The 20,342-nt window shown below is 46.9% G+C and overlaps 1 protein-coding gene across 1 annotated transcript in view; it reads right to left on the minus strand.

The window, feature by feature from the left end:
• The window catches only part of ST6GALNAC3 (ST6 N-acetylgalactosaminide alpha-2,6-sialyltransferase 3), a 361,594-nt gene extending 344,091 nt beyond the window's left edge, over positions 1-17,503 (minus strand). Inside the window, exons 1-2 of the mRNA XM_027874033.1 lie at positions 17,450-17,503; positions 17,115-17,309 (exon numbers count right to left, since the gene is read on the minus strand). Of these exons, the coding sequence (XP_027729834.1) occupies positions 17,115-17,309; positions 17,450-17,503 (249 nt within the window). The remainder of the gene's footprint in view (positions 1-17,114; positions 17,310-17,449) is intronic.
• Positions 17,504-20,342: the final 2,839 nt, after the last annotated feature.

The raw sequence follows: 20,342 nt of genomic DNA on the forward strand, positions 1-20,342 counted from the left end.
TTTTTATTTACTCAGGAGTTAGCACAGGGCCTGGCATATGGTAGGCATATGGTAGGCATAATCATTGCTCATTGAATTGAACATACTATGGGATAGAGACTAGTAACTGGCTGACTTGTGATCCTTGGAAAGACTGTGTTCCTTCTAGTCACTTCCCCCATGATATCCTCACAACAGCAGACGGGATCACTGACCCCTAGCTTTCCAATAACCAACGTTGCTGTATTCACTGAGACCCAGAATACTAGTGCCTCCAAATAATTAGAGATGAGCATCACCCAGAAGACAACAGAGAGGAGCATGACGGCTTGAGCAGGACACCCAAGTCATTACAAAATTCTACAACTGAGAGAGATGGATTGATCATGTGGCCCAAAGGAGGCATGGCACGGGGACAGCCAGAGTGCTCTGCTGGTATGCCAAGAGTGTCAGAAGAACTTGAGGAAGGCTTCAGGCCCACTAGGTGGACTCTCTGTGTAAACTTCTGGGACAACAGGGACAGGCAGGTGTTGATAAGCTGTGATTTCACCATTGAAGGGGACTCCCAGATCCGTGAGATCACAGATCCACTGGGGCACCCGTCACAGCGGACTCAAAGGTGAATGGGTTACCTCAAGAGGGGGTGAGCTCCTTCTTGAGTGACTTTAGCAGAGGGTACGCGATCAGTTGTCAGGCATGTTCTCATAAGGACTCCTTTTGTACACAGGTAGGACTGGATATCTGCAGGTGTTCCATCTCTCAAATTCTCAAATTCTGTGAACGTTTGTTAAGAAGCTACTCTATGCCAGACCCTGTATTAAGTGGGAGAAACGCGTTAAATAGTCCCTGCCCTTCACAAACTTATATTCTACTTGGGCAGATGGGTAGGGGCTACACCAACGCTCATTCCTACAACATAAATCTAGAGGCATTTCTGGGTTGCAGAGTGGGCACTAAGAAGTGAGGAGAGCAAGAAAGGTCTGCCTCAGAATGTGGCGCATGAGTAGCCACTGAAGGAAGGTCAGGATTGTAGGAGGCAAAGAGGAGGAAGACTGCATCCCAGGCATGAGGAAAGGCCTGGAAGAGAGAAGATGGAGATGGAACACTGACAAAGGGACAAGAACATGAAATCCACTTCAAAAGCTCGCCTAGAGCCATCTTATGAATGGTCTGAGGAGCCAAGAGAGATTTGGAGCTGGTCCCAGACGCAGCAGGGAACCACTGACGTGTCTGGAGCCAGGGCCTGGCACAGTCAGAATGGCATGTTTAGAAGACCAATGTGCAGCACAGTGGATGTGGTGGGGCATGGACTGGAGACAGAAACAATCCACAGCAGGAAGACCACCTGGGAGGTCACTCTTACAGTCCAGGCAAGCGGTGAAAGAGTCCTGGACTAGAGCGGTAACAATGTGAACGAGGAAGGGGAAGAGACGATATGGAGGCGGACGGGCCTGTGGAGGAGGGAAAATACTCCTTTGGCATCCAAATCTGGATTCAAGTGACCCTAAATGGCTCTGTGGGGTATCAAAGCCCTTCCTAATCCATCTTAAACTTTACCCCACCACCCATGGACTTTTCAATCCAGTCTTATTGGGCTCCTTGCTCTCCCTCCCTGAAGACCCTCCATCTCTCAGTGTCACGGTGAGGAGTCCTCTGGCTGCCCCCCAGGCCAAGAACGCTCCCCCTCCTCACCCCTGCCTCCTGGTTCCCCCAGCTTCCTTCAAGTGCCAGCTACCATCCAATCTGATAGGAAGCATTTCTCAACTCCTCTTAATTCTAGCGCCTTCCCCTGCGGTCGGCTCCAGTTTACTCAAAATATTCCTTGTTTGTACATAGTTGTTTTCATGCATTAGATTGTGAGCTCCTCAAGAGCAGGGACTGTCTTTTGACTCTCTTCTTTACCCCAGCACTTAGCACCATGCCTGGCACTTAATAAATGCTTGCTTACTAACTGAGGATAAGCCAGAAGCTGGGCAAGGTCGGAAGTCAAGCTCTCAAAAGAACAAATCCAAGGGGATGAGACAGGCAAGAAAGCCAGGGACTGGATGCAAATGTCAAACAGGGCAGACGTGTGCGGGACCCTGTGGCCCACTCCTAGAAGCCTCTGAGGCAGCAGAACCCAGTGGAGAGAACACTCAGCCAGAGTCAGGAAGACGATTCCACGACTCACTTCAACTCTGTTTCCTTATATGTAAAATGGGGGAAGGGGGACTCCTGGCCTCTGGGGCCCCTTCTACACCCAAGTCTATGATCGTCTCTGGCAAAACGGCTGTGTGAGCGATACAATTTCTCTGCCCCAAACTGTGGGTTCTTAGAGCAGTAGAGCACGTGCCCAGGCCTGACTCTGTCAGGCTACGCGGCATGTCACCGGCTGTCGAGGCTCCAGGCTCAAACACAGGCCCCAGGATCGGGGCGTCAACAGCAACATCGATACGCATTGAGTAAGCACCGACTGTGTGCCAGACACCGGGCCCCTCCAGGCAAGCTTGGCGCTGTCAGGTCTCGGGGGAACACGCTAAACGAGTCCTGATCTACAGTCTCTTTCCTGAAACACATTTTTCATCGAATGCATTCTGAATTCTATAAATATACCTAGATGCTTGCTTAACATAAGGTTTCCCATTGCTAATGTGTTTTAAATTGAGTTCATACTGTTGTCGTTTAAATTTGTAGCCTTCGTTATTTTCCCAGCTCTCTCTGCGGGTGGAGAGGGGAGTGTTTTCTGACGACTTCTTGATTACCTGCTGGTGACACACCACAGGCAGGATCACGTGGATTCTGGCAGCTCCATCTGACAGGCTGCTAATGGGTCTCGATTGGATAAATATCGCTGAGCCATGCTGAAAAGTCACTCTTGCCACCCAAGAAAAATGCCGGGCAGAGGAGCCAAGAGGCAGCTGGCTGTGTCCTTCCTTTCCTCCAGAAAGTCTCCACACATTTACAGAGTATGAACATGTCTCTTGATCACCCATCAAGCTGGTTAGTTGGGAGGGAGCCCAGAGGCCTATCGAGCCCGGCGTACAACTGACCAAGAGCCCTCCTCCAGCATCGCCAGTGGTCCCGGGCTTGTAGACAGGGGGCTGACCATGCTTCCGAGGCTACTGAGGCCAGCTGTGTCACTTACAGAGGAGGAAACTGAGGATCAGAGAGGATGAACAGTTCTCCCAGGGTCACAGAGTTAGAACATGTATGAAGCAGACTTTGAACCCACGGCTTCCTGACTGCACGTCCGTTCCCTTCATAGCTATGGAGACTAAAGGCTTGAACTGGAGTCAGAGAAACATGAGTGACAGTCCTCACTCAAACACCCACTAGCTGTGCGATCACAGGTCACTGACCGTACATCGAACCTCCCTCCGCCTCAATTTCCTTGTCTAAAAAATGGGGATAATAAGAGCACCTACCTCACAGGGTTGTTGTGAGGATTAAATAGCATAATGTGTGTAAGCATTAAAGGGTGAAATAAATGCTACCTAGATAGCTAACTAGTAGTAGCAGCAGCAGCAGCAGCAGCAGTAGTAGTAACAGTAGTAATAGTAGCAGTAGCAGCAGTAGTGGTGGTAGTAGTAGTAGTAGTGATGGTGGTGGTGGTGATGGTGGTGGTGGTGGTGGTGGTAGTGGTGGTGGTGGTGGTAGTGGTAGTGGTAGTGGTAGTGGTAGTGGTAGTGGTAGTGGTAGTAGTAGTAGAAGTAGCAATAGTGTTATACCTATTATGGTTTCTAATGAAAGGAAACCCCTGTTGTCTAAAGCTGTCCATCTTGCTATTTGGACAGCTCAGATTTTGAGTTGGTTTCCCCACATCACGTGAATCCATGTTTCCTGCCTCATCTCTCTCTCAACTTCTACCTGTTGCTCCTTGTTCTACCTTCTGGGTCAAAAAGAACAGGTATAATCCCTCCTCCATATGATAGCTTCTCAAATCCTCGACTTGACCTTCCTGCTTTACCTCACGTGTCTACCCTCGAGCTGGTCTCCATCCCAAGCTGACAGTCTACATTCCAAACCACTCTCTGTCTCCTGTTGCTATCTCACCCTCTTCCATCTTCATGCCTTTCCTAATGCTATTGCCCATGCTTACAAAATAGAGAGTAACACACTACCCCTCACATCTCTATCCACTAAGACTAATAAGGTGTCAGAGTAAGAAGAGTACTGAATGGTCTGTTTTATAACCTGCTTTCTAAATATTTTATATCCTACATGGAGTCATCCCCCCATCTGCCAATTAGCACACCTATGTACCAACAGGCAGACTGTCTCTATCCATATCCAGAGAAGCATTTAAGGCCACAGAGCAACCACTTAATACATGCATTGCACACCCATCAAAATGATTGATTGACTTTCAAAACCATAGGTTTCTTATCAGTGACTCTGGATAGATAGAATAAACTGCAGGCTGTCAAGGGAGATAACTTCTGCTCCCTTTTCCAGCATTTCAGAGTTAGGAAAACAGTGACTCTCTTTGAGACGATGGGGGCATTTCAGGCACCCTGGGATCGCCCCCATTACAAATGAGCACTTTCTGCATGTCTGCATGTCTGTATGTCTGCATGACCATAACCAATCTTGTCTGTCTTCCATAGTGATGGCAATTCAGTGAAAAGAATGAGTGATCCATTCTCCAACTGATAAGAAGACAAAGGATGCCAACAGTTTCTAAAAGAACAAAGGCACGTGATCAATAACCATTGAATTCTAGTCTCTGCTGATTTTTAAGCACCTGCTGTGGGCCAGGAACTATGGTGGGGACAGCATACGCTGGAGACATCAGGAAGAGAGTGAGAGGCTGAAATGGGGGAGCTCCCAGGTAAGGAAACTCCTTCTGCAAATGCAGGGCAGCAGCTCTTAGGCAACATATTCCTCATCGCTACTAATACAAGGAATGCGACCAGAATTCCTTCTGAGGCTTCTCCTCACACCCTACAGATTGAGAGAAATGACTTTGGTAAGTCAACGCAGAGGGCCTGCTGGAGGACAGTTACGCATTGTTGGTGTGTGGGAACTGGTCTAACTATTCTGCAAAATAATTTGGAATTCCTTCAGAAATGCCAGTCAGCTCTTCAAGCCATACGGCCCAATGCATCTTTTATTTGACATACACCCAGGGAAGTGAGAAATAAGGAAGACAGAAATAAGGCCTCATAGATAAACTCTTTGGAGTAGCAAAGAAAAAAAAAAGTAGGAAAAAAGTAGGCATTTATTGATAGGGGAATGGCTAGTAGGGAAATTGATAGGGAAGTATGGAGCATGAATGTAATAAAATATGACTGTATCATAAGGAACAGTGATTACGAGGAATCCAGAAAAACATGGGAACACATGAAGGAATTAATGAAGAAAGTAAATGGGGATAATCCTATAAAACAACAGAATTCCGAGCAAACACAATGTTTCTATTAACACTGGTTCCAGAAGACTGGTGTTGCAACCACCTGCGCCCTAATGGAGGGCACTGGCAAAGGACAATGGGGAAGGAATGAAAGATAGTTAGGCACCGTCAGGATTTGAGAAAGTTTCGCTTCAGTGTTTTGAGTCATTCTTACTGTTTCTAATAAAGGATCACTAGAGAGGGCTATTGGGATGAAACTACAATGTGAAAAGGAAAATGCATTCATAAAGTCTTAAAACCATAAAAACAACAGTTGGAAAACAATCACGATAATTTATCATGTTTTTCATGACCAAAACCACGTGATCGCATCAAGATTCAGAATAAGTCTTTAACTAAGTACAACACTCATTTATGCTAAAAAATAAAAAGTAAAAAAGGAAATCTATTAAAAGAATAGGCCTAGAAAGGCCACTTTAAATATAATACAAACTAGAGAACTAAAACCAAGAGCTATGATTATTTATGATAGAAAATCATTAGAAGCTTACCCCATAAAACTGAAGGACCAGTCAATATGAATCTCCTTTGCATAGAGTTTTTAAACTGTTATCGACAACAACAGAACAAGAGAAAGATATGAAATGCATAAAATCAGCAAAGAGGAAAAAGAGTATCCTTTTTCTGCTGGCATGACAGATTACTTAGAAAATCCTAGTAAATCAACAAAGAAACTAAATGAGACAATTTAGTTCAGCACGATAGCACGATACAAAATAAATCTACAAAAGTCAAGCCTTTCTGCATAGCAGTGCCACCAAACTCAAAGGAAATGAGAGATGTTGTTCTAAATAATTTCTAAAGGCCCAAAACGTGAGTCACAATTCCAAGATGTCTTCAAGATTCGTAAAAATACCAACATAAAGCACTCTTTACTGAAACAGAGGAAGACAAAGGATTGAAGAGATAGCCATTATTAGCGTCTACACAGGGCCAATATAACAAAAATAAGGGTCAAAGGAGAGAATGCAAAGGAAGCCCTCTACGAACCGTAAAGCACTAAATAAACACTAGTTGTTGGTGCTGTCATTATGCTATCTAAATTAATTTAAAATTCCATGTCATGCTATCCAAACTACCAAAGGCTTGCTTTATAAAACTAAACAGAACCAAACAAAATTCTTTTAGAGGAAGATAAGATCTATAATCTCAAAGTAAATAATGTAAAAAGTAGGAATGAAAGCAGAAAGACCTTAAACTGTATTATAAACCTGTAGTCATCAAAACTGCTTGGTCACGGTTAAAAGAACAGAAGAGTAGACAGTGCAATAGACTGGATAAGAATGGATCAGAAACAATTTAATTTAATGACGCTTTGTTCAAAAATCAAAGACCAGGGAAATAGTTTGGTAGGAATTAGGTTTAGAGAAATACATACTAAGTTTAATAAGCAAGAATCAGAAATGATCAAACTTAGTCGCCCAGTGTATAATAACCCAAGAACATAAACTATCTAAGGAAAGATTCATGGATTCCGCAGAAAGAGAGGAAATGTAATTTGGTTTAAAAAAAAAAGGCTTAGAAAAGCATCTTATATATCACAATAAATTACAAATGGTTATGTGTGTGACCCAAATATAAAAAGTCATATCACATGTTGTGTTTTTAATAATTATGACTAGGCAGAATTCTTTACTAAACAAGATAGTATGAAGAATATAAAAGAAAAAACAGACTATTTCAATTACCTGAAATTGAAAAGCTTCCTTTAAAAAATCATGAATTTAGTATAGGAAAAAAACTGTTAAATTTTTAAAAAATTATCAAATACATGTCACAAAGGTCTATAAATGCAAGTTATTTACTTATACAAATATATGTGTGTGTTTGTACAGATACTTATTCATATTTGGGGTACAGAGTATTCAGGGAGGACTAGCCCCTCTGGGGTGAGGGCTGCTGAGCCCTTGTCAGGGATGCTCATCCCCCTTTGGTGTCCACCTGCCACTCAGCTCTCACCTGGGGCTCCAAGAAATCGAAGCATGTGCGGCAGCCACATCCGGAAACCATGGCAGATGGGCCAAAGCAGGTTGAGGGTAACCGAGGCATCTCAAGCCTGCCTGTGATGTAGTCGGGGTGTCTACCACAAGCATGTGGAGACTTCCCTGGTGGAATGGGTGGATGAGAAAATCCGTTCCGACGGCACAAAGGCGACTGAAGCAGGTGCTAGGGAGCGCTCAGAATGTGGCTAGACATGGAAGATGCCAACGTCGTCCGCTGCATCCTGAGCCATCGTCAGTCACCTTGACCTGTGTCTTGCCACTGGACTGTGATGACTCTGGAAGTTTTCACAACTCTGCCTCATTTAAATCTGACTTATATTTGAGTCAAAAGACGTCACCCACACCATTCTACCATTTACCTACCTCAAAGTCCTGTGGTGACAGCCAAGCGATGAAGCAGCAGGTACAGCTACATTGGGAGCTGCAGTCAGAGCCCTGCACACAGGCAGCCCAGGCCCAGGACCAGGCCCAGGGTCGTCTTCTCACTGGAAGCAGCATGGGATTCAGCAGTCCCTGGCTGTCTGGGCAGCCTTTCAAGGGCCACACTGCTCACCTGCTGGTGTGAGGAAGGGGCTGGAAAAGGTGCCCTAAAAATTACCTGTTTCACCCAACCCTGGCCTGCTTGCCCTTTCTACCCCTCATGATCGGTACATGGAATGTACAGACACGTATGGGCAACACAAAATCCAATAGACCTGAAAGACAAACAGCTCTTGTTGTGAGAGAGTTCAGCAGAAATCTCATCCAAATAGCAACCCTGAGTGAAACAAGGCTAGCAAATGAAAGCCATCTTATTGAAGTTGGCGCTGTATACGTGCTTTTCTGGAGTGGCTGGAGGGAAGAGGACTGCCATAATGCTGTTTGCAATCAAAACTAATCTAGGCAATAAGCTTGCATGCCTACTAAGAAGAGTGAACGACAGGCTCATGACAATGCGATTGCCACTTGCAGGAAGATGCACCACCATCGTCAGTGCCTATGCTCCCACCATGACAAACTCTGAGAAGGTCAAATGAAAATTTTGTGAAGACTTGGAGACCCTTATCATCAATGTGCCAAAAGAGGACAAGCTTATAATTCTGGGTGACTCTAATGCTGGATTAGGTTCGTACTACCAGACATGGCAGGGAATCCTTGGGGAAAATGGAGTCAGAAACAGCAACAGCAGCAGTCATTTACTACTGAAGACTTGTGCATCTCGTGACCTTCTCGTCGCCAACACTGTCATGATAAAACTTTGTGGATGCACCCTTGCAGCAAACATCAGCATCTAACAGACCATGTCATTGTAAGGAAAAGAAGCAAACAGGATGTGAGAGTGACAAAGGTAATGTGTGGCAGCAGAGTGCTGGACTGATCACAGACTTATCCTCTCCAAGCTAAACATTCGCATTCAAGAAAAGCAGCAGCCCCAAGGCAATAGGACTACTGGAAGACTTAATGTCAACAGGTTAGAGCAGTGCTCTGAGCAGGAACACTTCATTTTTAACTTGGAGGGAAAACTGAGCCAATGCAAGGCTGGCAACAGTGCAGCAGAAAAGGAGTGAGCAGCTTTCAGAGATTTGGTGTACGGCACCGCCTTTACTCATCTGGGCTGGAACACTCACAGACATCAAGATTGGTTTGACAAAAATGATGGGGAAATTCGGAAGCTGCTAAATGAAAAACGAGAACTTCACAGTGTTTACCAGCAGGATAGTTCACCTGTCTCTAAGAAGGCAGCATTTAACACCATCAAAAGGAAAGTGCAAGCAAAGCTTGGGGGTATAGGATTCTTGCCTCAGCAAGAAGGCAGGTGAAATTCACTTTTACCCTGCCTCAAAGTCCTACAGTGATGGAATAAGTTCACTACCTTGGCAGGGATGTACACACAGATGATAAGGTTGATGCAGGCAGCTAGGTGGTGCAGTGGCTACAGCACTGGCCCTGAAGTCAGGAGGACCTGAGTTCAAATCTCAGACCAAACACTTGACATTTACTAGCTGTGTGACCCTGGGCAAGTCACTTAACCCCAATTGCCTAAAAAAAAAGAAAAAAAAAAGGTTGATGCATGCATTGTCAGAGCTAGCTCCATGTTCAGAAAGTGTGGGAGAGAAGAGGTATTAGACCGACTACCAAACTGAAGGCCTGCAGAGCCATTGTGCTGGCCTCATTGTTGTATGGCTGTGAAACCTGGACAGTCTACCAGTGCCATCCCAGAAAATAGAACCTCTTCCATTTGAATTGTCTTAGGAAGATTTTTGAAGTTCACCTGACGAGACCAGGTAGAGGACGTGGAGGTCCTCTCCTCAGCTGAACTGCCAAACATTCAAACTCTACTGCAGAGGGCATGACTCAGATGGGCTGGCCACACTGTTCAAATGCCAAAGGTATGCTTACCTAGAAGACTATTTTAAGGAGAACTCACACAGGACATGGAGGTCCGAAGAAGCGATACAAAGACACTCTCAAGGTCTCTCTTAGGAACTTTAGTATCAATTGTGAGAAATGGGAGACACTGGCAAAGGACTGCCCAGCATGGCATGCCCACGTCAAAGAAGGCGCTGTGCTCTATGAACAAGGCAGAATTGAAGTAGCTCGAAAGAAATATGAGATATGCACATTCAGAGAACTCTCCAGGCCAAACAGTCACATGGACTGTGGCATTCATACCAACCTGTGGTAGAGCCTTCCAAGCCCATACTGGTCTGATCATCCACAGTGGGACACACTGTACCTTGACTCCAACATAGTGATGTCATTTTGGTCCTCTCTGAGAACGGACAACAACCCATCTATATTTACATTAACTATTGACATTGCTTGAATTTATAGACCTCGTGACAGATATTTGATGTTTTTTTTCAAGTGTGTGTGTGTGTGTGTGTGTGTGTGTGTGTGTGTGTGTTTAGGAGCCATCTCCTGAAAGATAAGTGGTCAAAAGCTATGAATAAATGGCTCTTAAAATAAGAATTGAAAATTATTAATCACACAGAAGATTGCCCTAAATCACTAATAATTAAAACAACTTGGAGGTTTCACTTTATAACCAGCAAATTGGCAGAGATGACAAAGATGAAAAATGATGGTGGAAGGCTGTGGGAAAGCAGGCATACTAATACACTATTGGGGGAGGTCTCGATTGCTCCAAACATTCTGGAAAACCACTTGGAATTATATAAGACAAACAACTAAGCCATTCTCACTCTTGGTGCAGAAATCCTACTGAAGTCCAAACATATAAAGAAAGGCCCTATACACAATAAATGCTCACAGTAGCATTTGGGAGTGGAAGCAAAGAACTGGAAACAAAGGGAGTGCCTATTGTTCAGGGAATGGCCCAGTGGATTGTGCTATATCAATGCAATGTAATATGGTGATGTCATGAGAAACACAGAATTCAAAGAATTCAGAGAATCATTAAAAGATTTATATGGTCCTATCTGGAGTGAAGTAAGCAGAAACAGGAAAACAACACGTACACAGTGACTACAACCATGTAAATAAAAAGAACAGCTCTGAGCTTCACAGCTTCACAGACTGGGAGTGGGAAAGCCCTTAAAAGTCAAGTGCTCTACACCCCTCACTTTGCCAATGAGGGCTCTAAGGTGCTTAAGTGACTTGCCCAAGGTCACACGGTGGTAAGTGGTAGAGGCAGAATTGACCAGCACTATTTCCTCTACCTTGTGCTAACTCCCACACTGAAGGATGTCAAGGATAATGACCGGTCTTCACCCCAGTGAAGAGATGAGGAAAAATGCCTCCTTCTTCTCACCAAGGAGGTGAGGGACTGTGAGTTTGGAATGGTACGTATACTATTAGACTTAGTCAATATAGCAACTGTTTTTCATTTTTTCTTTGTTACAGGCAAAGGGTCCCATGAGGGAAGGGTCGGTAAGTCTGGAAATGACTGTGATATAAAAACTTTTAAAGTTAAAATTGCTTTTAAAACCTGCAAAAATAAAGATCAGGATCGTTGAGATTTGCACCAAGTTGTACTGATGAGAACAAACCCTCTCTTTAATTCTGCAGCATCATCACCTCGCGGTAGAATTTCATCTGAACAGTGGTGATGCTGGGACACTTCGTGCTGCAGCAGCCGAACGGTGAGGACTGCCAGTTCTGATGTTTTCTCGCTGTGTCACCTTCACAAAGTCAGACAACCTCCCTACATCTCAATGCCCTCTCTCAGAAAGGATGCTTGCCTGCACACCAAAGCAGAGTGACAAAAGGCTCTTTAAATAGAAAGAGGCCCGCATGGGTCTCCTTTGGCAAACAACTTGGAGGTCGATCACACCAACGGATGCCGCGTCTCCTTCGCAGTCTGGGAGCCACAGCTGCCTGAGAATGACCCTCAGGGTAGACTCCCCCCTCCCCCAGAGCTCCGCTTACTGAAGGAGCTAACCCAGGCTCACTCAACATGGCACATCTGTTTGTGGGCACGCTTTCACAGGACCAGAATCTCATCAACAGGAACCGAGTCCACCGGGGCGCACTGCTAGCCTTCTGGGACTTTTCCTTCAATCCCACAACATATCAGGCATTTATTAATTGAGTACTCACTGTCCTCCAGGCACAAAGACAAAACAATCCCTCCCTCCCAGGAGCTTACATTCTAAGAAGACATTCTGCCATTGGCCCTTTTCATCATTCACCCTGGAGAGAAATGTAAATGGCATTGTCAGTATCATTCCTCCCTCGCAGTACCTCACCTCCATGGTGGCAGCAATGACCTTGTCCTGAGGGCACGCCACCCCCCACAACCTACAGATGATCACCGGGCCTCTTCTTGCTATTTGTCCCAGGGGTAAATATTGCTAGTCAGTGCAGCCTTTATCAATGATGACAGCATGTTCAAATTAGAAAATAATTAATCATTCATAGTACTCATGGCTCTGCATCTTAAAATCCTAACTTACATGAGCAGGATTGCACCTTGGGGAATTTCCTTCAAGTCCCAGCTCTTTCACTTGGTTTTCCCCACCCAGAATTGCCCATGTAATGTTTTATAATACAGTAATAATGAGCGAGTATTTCTGTGGCACCTTAAGGTTTTCAAAGTGCTTTACACATATTATCTCGTGAAATCATCACGAGGCGAGAAGGCAGATGCTATTGTTATCTCCATTTTATAGTTAAGCAAAGTGAGGCAGACAAAGGTTAAGTGACTTGCAGAGTCTGTAAGTATCCGAGGGCTGATTTGAACTCAGGTCTTTCTTGACTCCAGACTGAGCTCCACGCATAGGACCACCCAGCAGAAATACCTCTTGCCCGGGTCTCCCCAGAGAGGAGTAGAGGATGCCCAGATACTATACAAGCACTGAAGGTAACAAGGCATGCCCTAGGTACAGGACAGACTTTATTCCCCCCACCCCCTCAAATGCAGAAAATATATAAAAAGTCTCACACTAACATAAAACCTAACAACTGAATTCAATTCCTCCTTTGCTGAATCTGTGTCCAGCCCCAGGGGTGCTCGGGTCCTCTGGCCTGACAGTCCTTCCATGTGGTTTGGACTGCCCACGGAGGTGAAATCAAAGTGGCCTTGCATTCTGCTGAGTCCTTCCTTTCATCCCATCGGTGTATACAGGCAGCCAGCATCTCTCAGCTTAGATTCTCCCAGAGGGGAGCACATTTGTGGGTGTGTTGCCTGAGTAGCTCACCGTAAGAGCAGGGGCAAAGTCCGGGTCTTTCACGGCTTAGCCTGGCAAGTCCCGGCAGCTTTGGGGACCATCAGCCTGACCCTCTTCTCCTCTAAAGAGGCTGCCACTGCTCCAAAAATCCCCCTTCTGTCTCTGGAAGGCCACATTCTGGAACTCCAGGAGTTGGACAGTCTAAGGCTGAAGTTCCTTCTTCTATGAGAAGACTTGGTTCTGGAATCAGATGTTACCCAGGAAATTCGCTTCTCTTGGAGTCTAAACTCCTAGTTATTTAACTTAGGGTTGCCAGAGGCAACTCCCGAGGCTGCTGGCACCTGGGAAATATCCCTTTTGCCTCTCAAAAGCTGCCTCCCAGCTCTGGGTTCCAGTAATCTCTCCCTCTCCATCCGGGAAGCTCAGGGCCTGAACCATGTGGTCCTCCTCTCCAGGGCTGCCATCGGGTGGGGAGCACACTGCCTCCACCTCTGCAGGGGTCAGCCCAGACACTCGTCATCCACTAGCTCCCAAGAGTCCACCACTGTCTCACTACTCGCTGCAGCTAAACGGGTCACAGTCAGGAGACGGGAGAGGCAAGGCTGGAATGGGAGTCCTCCTGACCCCCTGTTGGCACTCCATCCCCTCATAATAGAGGTGGGACAGGCCACATTCCTGGGCCTCTCTGAACCACGCCGGCTTTCAGGTGTTTCTGCACTGACTGCCTTTGGGAGAGCACGTTTTTACTATGTGTTTACTATGCAGAAGCAAAGCTCATTCCTTCGCTGTTGCCATAGATACAAACGACGGGGTTGCACGGTGACACCTTCGATTAGAATCCCGCCTCCTGGATACTGAGCATTCTTTTTTCACCTGCTGGAGGGCTTTCTTAAAGCACCACTTCTGCTCGGCATCATCGTGCCCCAGTGCACTATGCATCAACCTGAGAATGCAGGCCTGTGCCAGACATACGAAGAGTTGGGACTGACCCCGAGCACCAAGAACCCTTGACATCCTGGAGCGTTCCCAGGGGTCCCTATCAGACGGCTGGTGTGAGCACGTGCAGTCTGGCTCAGGAGAAGGTCTTCGTACATCAGCAAATGAGGAGGTGACTGAATGGCCCATCCGTGTGTCTGCCGACACTGACTTCTGCTAAGTCCTACCTGCTTCTCTCTGGAGTCTCCTGTGGTCTCAGTCAGCTTTTCCCCGGGAGCCCCAGCCTGTGATCTATGTCGTGGGGCACCGTATGCCCTCATACACGTCCTATGCCGCTGCCGAGTCTTTCAATATTTAGTAAAGGAAAGAGGGAATCATCAGCTCTCCGAGTGAGATTCCCAGTTGATGAATGATATACCACTCACGCCCATCAGAAATGCACCAGGGCGTGGCACCCTTAAAAGCCAAGGAGATGTAATGGACACGCTTGTGACATGTGAGGGCCCTGCTGCTCCAGGCAAGGTGTTTAACCTCTCTGAGTCTTCAGCAACTTCATAAGAGTCTAAAGTGACAGATACGATGTAATAACAGCCAACACTTAGATACACCTACTGTGTGCTAGGCACTATACCAAGCACTTAATTATCATTTCACTTGATCCTCATAACCACCCTGGGAGGTGGATGCTATTATTACCCCCATTTTACAGATGAGGAAACTCAGGCAGACAGAGGTGACGTGTCACACAGCTAGTAAGTGTCTGAGGCCAAATTTGAACTCATCTTCCTGTCTCCAGGCCCAGCAACGTAGCACCACCTGGCTGCCTCACCATCTATCTATTGCTCTGTAAAGAGATAGAAAGGAGAGACAGTGAGAGACAGAGAGATGATGGAGACAGAGAAAGAAATGACAGATCTATGACAGACAGAAGACAGATTAGATAGATAAGTAAATAGATAAAGGCATATATATATTATTTGCTTGATTTGAAAAAGCCCTGGATAAAGCACAATTGGAGTCTGGAGATCTGGGTTCAATAATTGCCTCAGTGACAGTGCATCCCTGGGCAAATCACTTAAACTTCTCTGGGCCTCAGTTTCCTCATCTGTAAGATGGGGAGGTTGGACTTAATTACCTGTCAGGTCCGCCCCTGCCCCCCCCATTCTACGTTGATGTCCAGGGGATGCCACCCCACACGGATGGCTGGTGCTGAATTCATGAAATTGTAAACAGATGCCCAGAGTTTGGTGATGCTTTAGGATACCTATTTTTTTAATTGATCAGAAAAAGTGACCCCTCCCCACTTTGGTTCCTTTCTTCATTTTCAGCCTGTAGCCTTGCCCTCGTGAGGTGATGAGCACTGGTCAGTGCTGTTGCGGTCAAGGCCAAAGAGCACCAGGGAAAGGCCTCATAGGGAGCAGGAGACAAGGGTGGAGGGAAAACCACCCTGGGATGTGAGGAAGGCACATGCTCCTGCCTTTCATTTGCTCCTAGGAGCCCCCAGCGTTCACTGAGCTCAGCCAGAGTCGGGCTATGAGAGGACCCAGAAGTTCTTTTTGAAATGTATTAATTGTAAGCTAATTAAAGGATAAACATCTACAAAGGCCCTAAAAGGCCTGGGCTCTAAAAGGTGACTGTCCTGAGCACAAACATCTAATAACAAGGGCCTAAATCCTGCGGACACAGGAATGGGATTGCAAAGAATTCCATTAACCACAAGAGATGAGTGAGGTGCGATTTTTCCTGAGGCAGAAGACAGATTAGATGAGCCATCCCGGGCAAACGAGTGGTGTTGTGTAAATGACTTGGAATCCAAGCCGCTAAAGTTTTCCTGTAACACCCGGGTGAGAAGGACTGGAGTATCCTCAGAGCTTCACCTGTAGGCAGTGAGCATGACAAAACACCTACCATGCACCAGGTACTGTGTCAGGGGCTGGGGATTCAAAGACAAACCATTAAAATGAAACTTTCCTCCTTTCTACGTTACCTCACTTGAACTTCTCAACAACCACTCTGAGTAGGTACCTGGTTATTAAGATTTTCATTTTACAGGTGGAGAAACTGAGGCTCAGAAAGATGAAGGCACGTGCCAGGTTCACAGAGTTCACAGGGGTCAGAGGAGGGATTTGAAGCCAAAGGACCTGACTCCGGGGCTCAATCCTTTACTCCACTGCCTAAGTGGTGACCTACAGCCTGGTCACTAACGACTCCAAGATCAGCCCGGCACATAGTAGGTGCTTGTTCGGTCACTTTTCAGTCGTGTCCAGCTCTTCATGACCCCACTGGGGTGTTCTTGGCAAAGACACTAGAGCAGTTTGCGGTGTCCTCTCCAGCTCATTTTACAGATGAGGAAACTGAGGCAAACGGGGTGAAGTGACTTGCTCTGGGTCACACAGCTCGGAAGGATTTGAGGTCACATCTGAACTCAGGTCTTCCTGACTCCAGGTCTGGCACTCTGCGCACTATGGCGCCCCCTAGCTGCTCCACGTGGAAGGTATTTAATGCTTAGTGACTGCCTAGTGCCTGCCTGGTTCCCGTTTCCATGATCTTTAACTTCTCATACATTCAAACCCCCCAGATGCCAGTGTGGCAGGGAGGGGTCTCCTCTCGGTATCTAAAAGCACCGGGGGCTTCCTCACGTGGGCGGTGACACGCTGCGCTGAGGTGAATGACTGGAAGGTTGAATGAGCCGCTCCCCTAGACCGGGGATGGCTCCTGCAGGAGGTGGGATTTTAGCTCAGTCTTGATGAAAGTCAGGGAAAGTCAGCGCAAGGTGAAGGGACGGAGCATTCTACTCACAAGGGATAGCCAGTGCAGATGCCTGGAGACGGGAAATAGCAGCTGGCAAGCCCTTGCTACAAGTCCATCCTAGACAGACCTGCCTACTCCATGAACAAGCCGGTGCTTGGGACAGAGTAGGTGCTTAATAAATGTCTGCTGAACTGAAATTGGGTTGCAACGTGGCCCTCCGCACGTGCTGTGAGTAACCCCAGAGAAATCTCAGCATCTGCTGGCGTTCTCTGGGCCTGGGGCAGCCCTCCCACTACTGACAACTGTAAGACCACACCAGTACAAACTCATCCAGACTGGGTTTGGTCAGGCGGGGAGGGAGGGATGAGGCCAGAGGCTGGGCAATGGTCAAGATGCTGCTGGGACCTGCTCCTGGTCCCCAACAGCTTTTGGAACTCTTACCTCCTGCGTTTTCACGTGTGTGTAGCCATAGTGAGTCCGGAGCGGCCGCCTGTGTGCGGAGGAGAACGGAAGCCACTTGGCACCGGACCGTCCCAAACAGCCGAGCACCAAAGGGAGGTCCACTTCATGGAAGAGGCGCAGGACGAGCAGGAACAGAAACGCTACTAAGAAACTCAGGGCAATCACGGACTTCCTCTGGAAATTCAAAATAAAGAAGGCAAAATTAATAGTAATAATCATATATGTATATGTGTGATATATCTGTATGTCGATCAAGATGGATAGAGAGGTAACTAGACAGAGAGATGTAGATCACCTTAGGGCTCGCAAAGCGCTTTGCCCTCTGAACTCCTTGGATCCTTCCAACCGTCCTGGGAGAGAGGCGCCATTTTCATCCCCACTGTACAAGCTGCACACGGAGGCCCCTCCTAGTTCTAGCTGTGGGACGCCATGATGCTTTCCACGGGAATACAAGGTGGGGATGGACAGATACGAGGCAATTTGAGGAGAGAGACGGCACTGACCACCGGGGGCATCAAAGAAGGAGGAGGTGACAGATGTCAGAAGGGACAACAAGCCAGCCCAGACCCTGAAGGCAGGGGCAGAGCAGCCCACCCAAAGAACAGCTACGGACTCTCTCGATGCCCACGCGAGAGCCTCTTGTCCAACAAGCAGCTCCTCCAAGGACATCAGCTGGAATGGGCATTCCGGGTGACGTTTACCTGGAGCCCCAGAGTACTCAATGCCAGGCTCTGGTCCTTTTGTCGCTGCTAAGGCCGGCTTGGGCTCGGGCTACAAAGCCTTCTAGTGCCTTGCCGAATCCAGCGATGGCGAGCAGCCACACATAAATAATGTATACACGAGAGAAAATAAGTCAACCATTTTGAGAGAAACTTCAAACTTGAATGGGAATGACAGTCGTGAAAGCGCGCTCCCTGGTAATCCACGCCTGCCCTGCACGTTCCATCAAAGGGAGCTGAGTAATGAGGACGGGTGAGGCGCAGAGCCGCAGCAGGGACAGAGCGCGGCACTTCCTCCTCCTCCAGCCTGGCTGGGCTTTGATTTCCCCCAGACCAGACAGAGCTCCCCCTTCTCAAGCAGAGTTTTTGATCTGAGTTCTAGTTCTTTTCTTGGCCTTGGTGTGTGTGTGTGTGTGTGTGTGTGTGTGTGTGTGTGTGTGTGCACGCACACACACATTCGTGTACAATACAAACCAGAGTGCAGGCCACGAAAGTGCCACCACTACAGAGACACAACTACCCTAAAATGACATTTCCCAACTTCTAACCAATTGAGAAATGTGATTGTCATTTCTGTCCCGAGGGGGATGTGGTCTTTTGATGCCTGCCCCAGAGTGAAGAAAAGGGTGACGTCGTAGTTAAAAGAGACGATCGGCTGAGACACGGCGGCTGCCTCTTCAGACGGGGCCTCTCACACTGGCAGGGCCCTGGTGAAGATGGCCAAGGGCTTGTCCTTACTTCCAGGGAAAGATGACTCACATTAACCCCAGTACACTCACAGGTACAAACATATTTATAGCAGCTCTTTTTGGGGTGGCAAAGGATAGGAAATTGAGGGGATGCCCATCCACTGGGCAATGGCTGAGCAAGTTACGGTATGTGTATGTAATGGAATACTATTGTTCTTTAAGAAATGATGAGCAGGAGGATTTCAGAAAAACCTAGGAAGACCTACATGAACTGATGCTGAATGAAGTGAGGAGAACCAGGAGAGCACTGCACACAGCAACAGCAGCATTGTGTGATGATCAGCTATGATTGACTTAGCTCTTCTCAGCAATAGAACGATCCAAGATAATTCCAAAAGACTCACAGTGGAAAATGCTGTCCACCTCCAGAGAAAGAACTCTGGAGTCTGAATGCAGATGGGAGCATCATATTTTCCCTTTTTTTGTTGTTTTTTTCTTTCTCATAATTTTTCCCTTTTATTATGTTTCTTCTTTCACAACATGACTCAAGTGGAAATACGTTTAATATGACTATACATGTATAGCCTATATCAGATTACTTGCTGTCTTGGGAAGGGGGAAGGGGAGGGATGGAGAAAGGAGAAAATTTGGAACTCAAAATCTTATAAAAGTGAATGTTGAAAACTATCTTTACATGTAATTGGAAAAAATAAAATACTATTAAGTGGGAGAAAAAAAAAAGAAGTCAGGCCAGAGAGGGGAGGCCCTCAAGGCAGGGCGGCTTCCTCTCTTCTGTGTCCTGGGCCATGGACAGTCAGCTTGTGTTGGGCCTACAGGCCCCTTCTCAGAATCATAAAACGAAATATGTAGGCTTCCCATTATAGCGACATACGGTTATTCTTTTTTTTTTCAAGTTTACAGATTCCAGCTTAGAATCTTCTGCTTTAAGGAGCCTGGAAATTCATTTCTTCCTTCATCCATTCTTTCAACAGGTACCCACTAAGCACGTCCTCCATGCCTAACTACCTGGGGCCAGAATGAAATAGGAGGAGGGCTGATGGGTTCCTTTCCACAATTTTGAAGCTCTCTTACTGACTCCAAACTTCTCTCAGAAACAAAGCCTGATTCCTGCCAATATTCTACCAATGGTGTCATGGGGGCACCATAGCCTCCAAGGAGCTGACAGGGAGTATCCCATTCCCCCAGAATAGCAGAGGGATGGGGGGAAGGGTGGGTGTGAGCAGACCTAACACATAACAGATAACAGCCCCAAACTAGCACTGGAGGAAAGAACGTCAACGGGTCAGTTGCGTATGGAGGACAAGGGATGCCTGTTGGACGCTGAGCCCACCCTGCTAGGAGAGGAGAAATCAAGCGAGGCCCCTCATGTTGGGCAGACTCCGTATGGTGAACTCATGGGAGCACATGGATAGGAGTCATGTGGAATGGGCGCCACTGGGGAGAATTTCCAAACTGATGATTCAGAGTATTTGATTGTACATCAGACACTTTGCTAGGACCAGAGACTCCGAGACAAAAATGCAGCCTTCCCTCTACTTGGGGAGCTTTCCTTCTATTTTGGGATGGGGGGACAACATGCACCCAGATAAGTCAGCAGAAGATCTCTTCAGCAGCCATCTGTCCCCCCCAACCCAAAGCACCAACAAGGCCACATTCCCTCAACCCGGGAGTCACGGCCCCCCAAAGGCTCACACTCCAAAGTGCCAGGGCTTTACACTCCTCTCAAACTCGTGAAGATTAACTCTGAAAATCCTCTAACAGAAGCATGCCGCAGGACC

This window comes from Vombatus ursinus, unplaced genomic scaffold, assembly GCF_900497805.2.
Source record: "Vombatus ursinus unplaced genomic scaffold, bare-nosed wombat genome assembly UNPS02014804.1, whole genome shotgun sequence".
NCBI classification, from domain to species: domain Eukaryota; kingdom Metazoa; phylum Chordata; class Mammalia; order Diprotodontia; family Vombatidae; genus Vombatus; species Vombatus ursinus.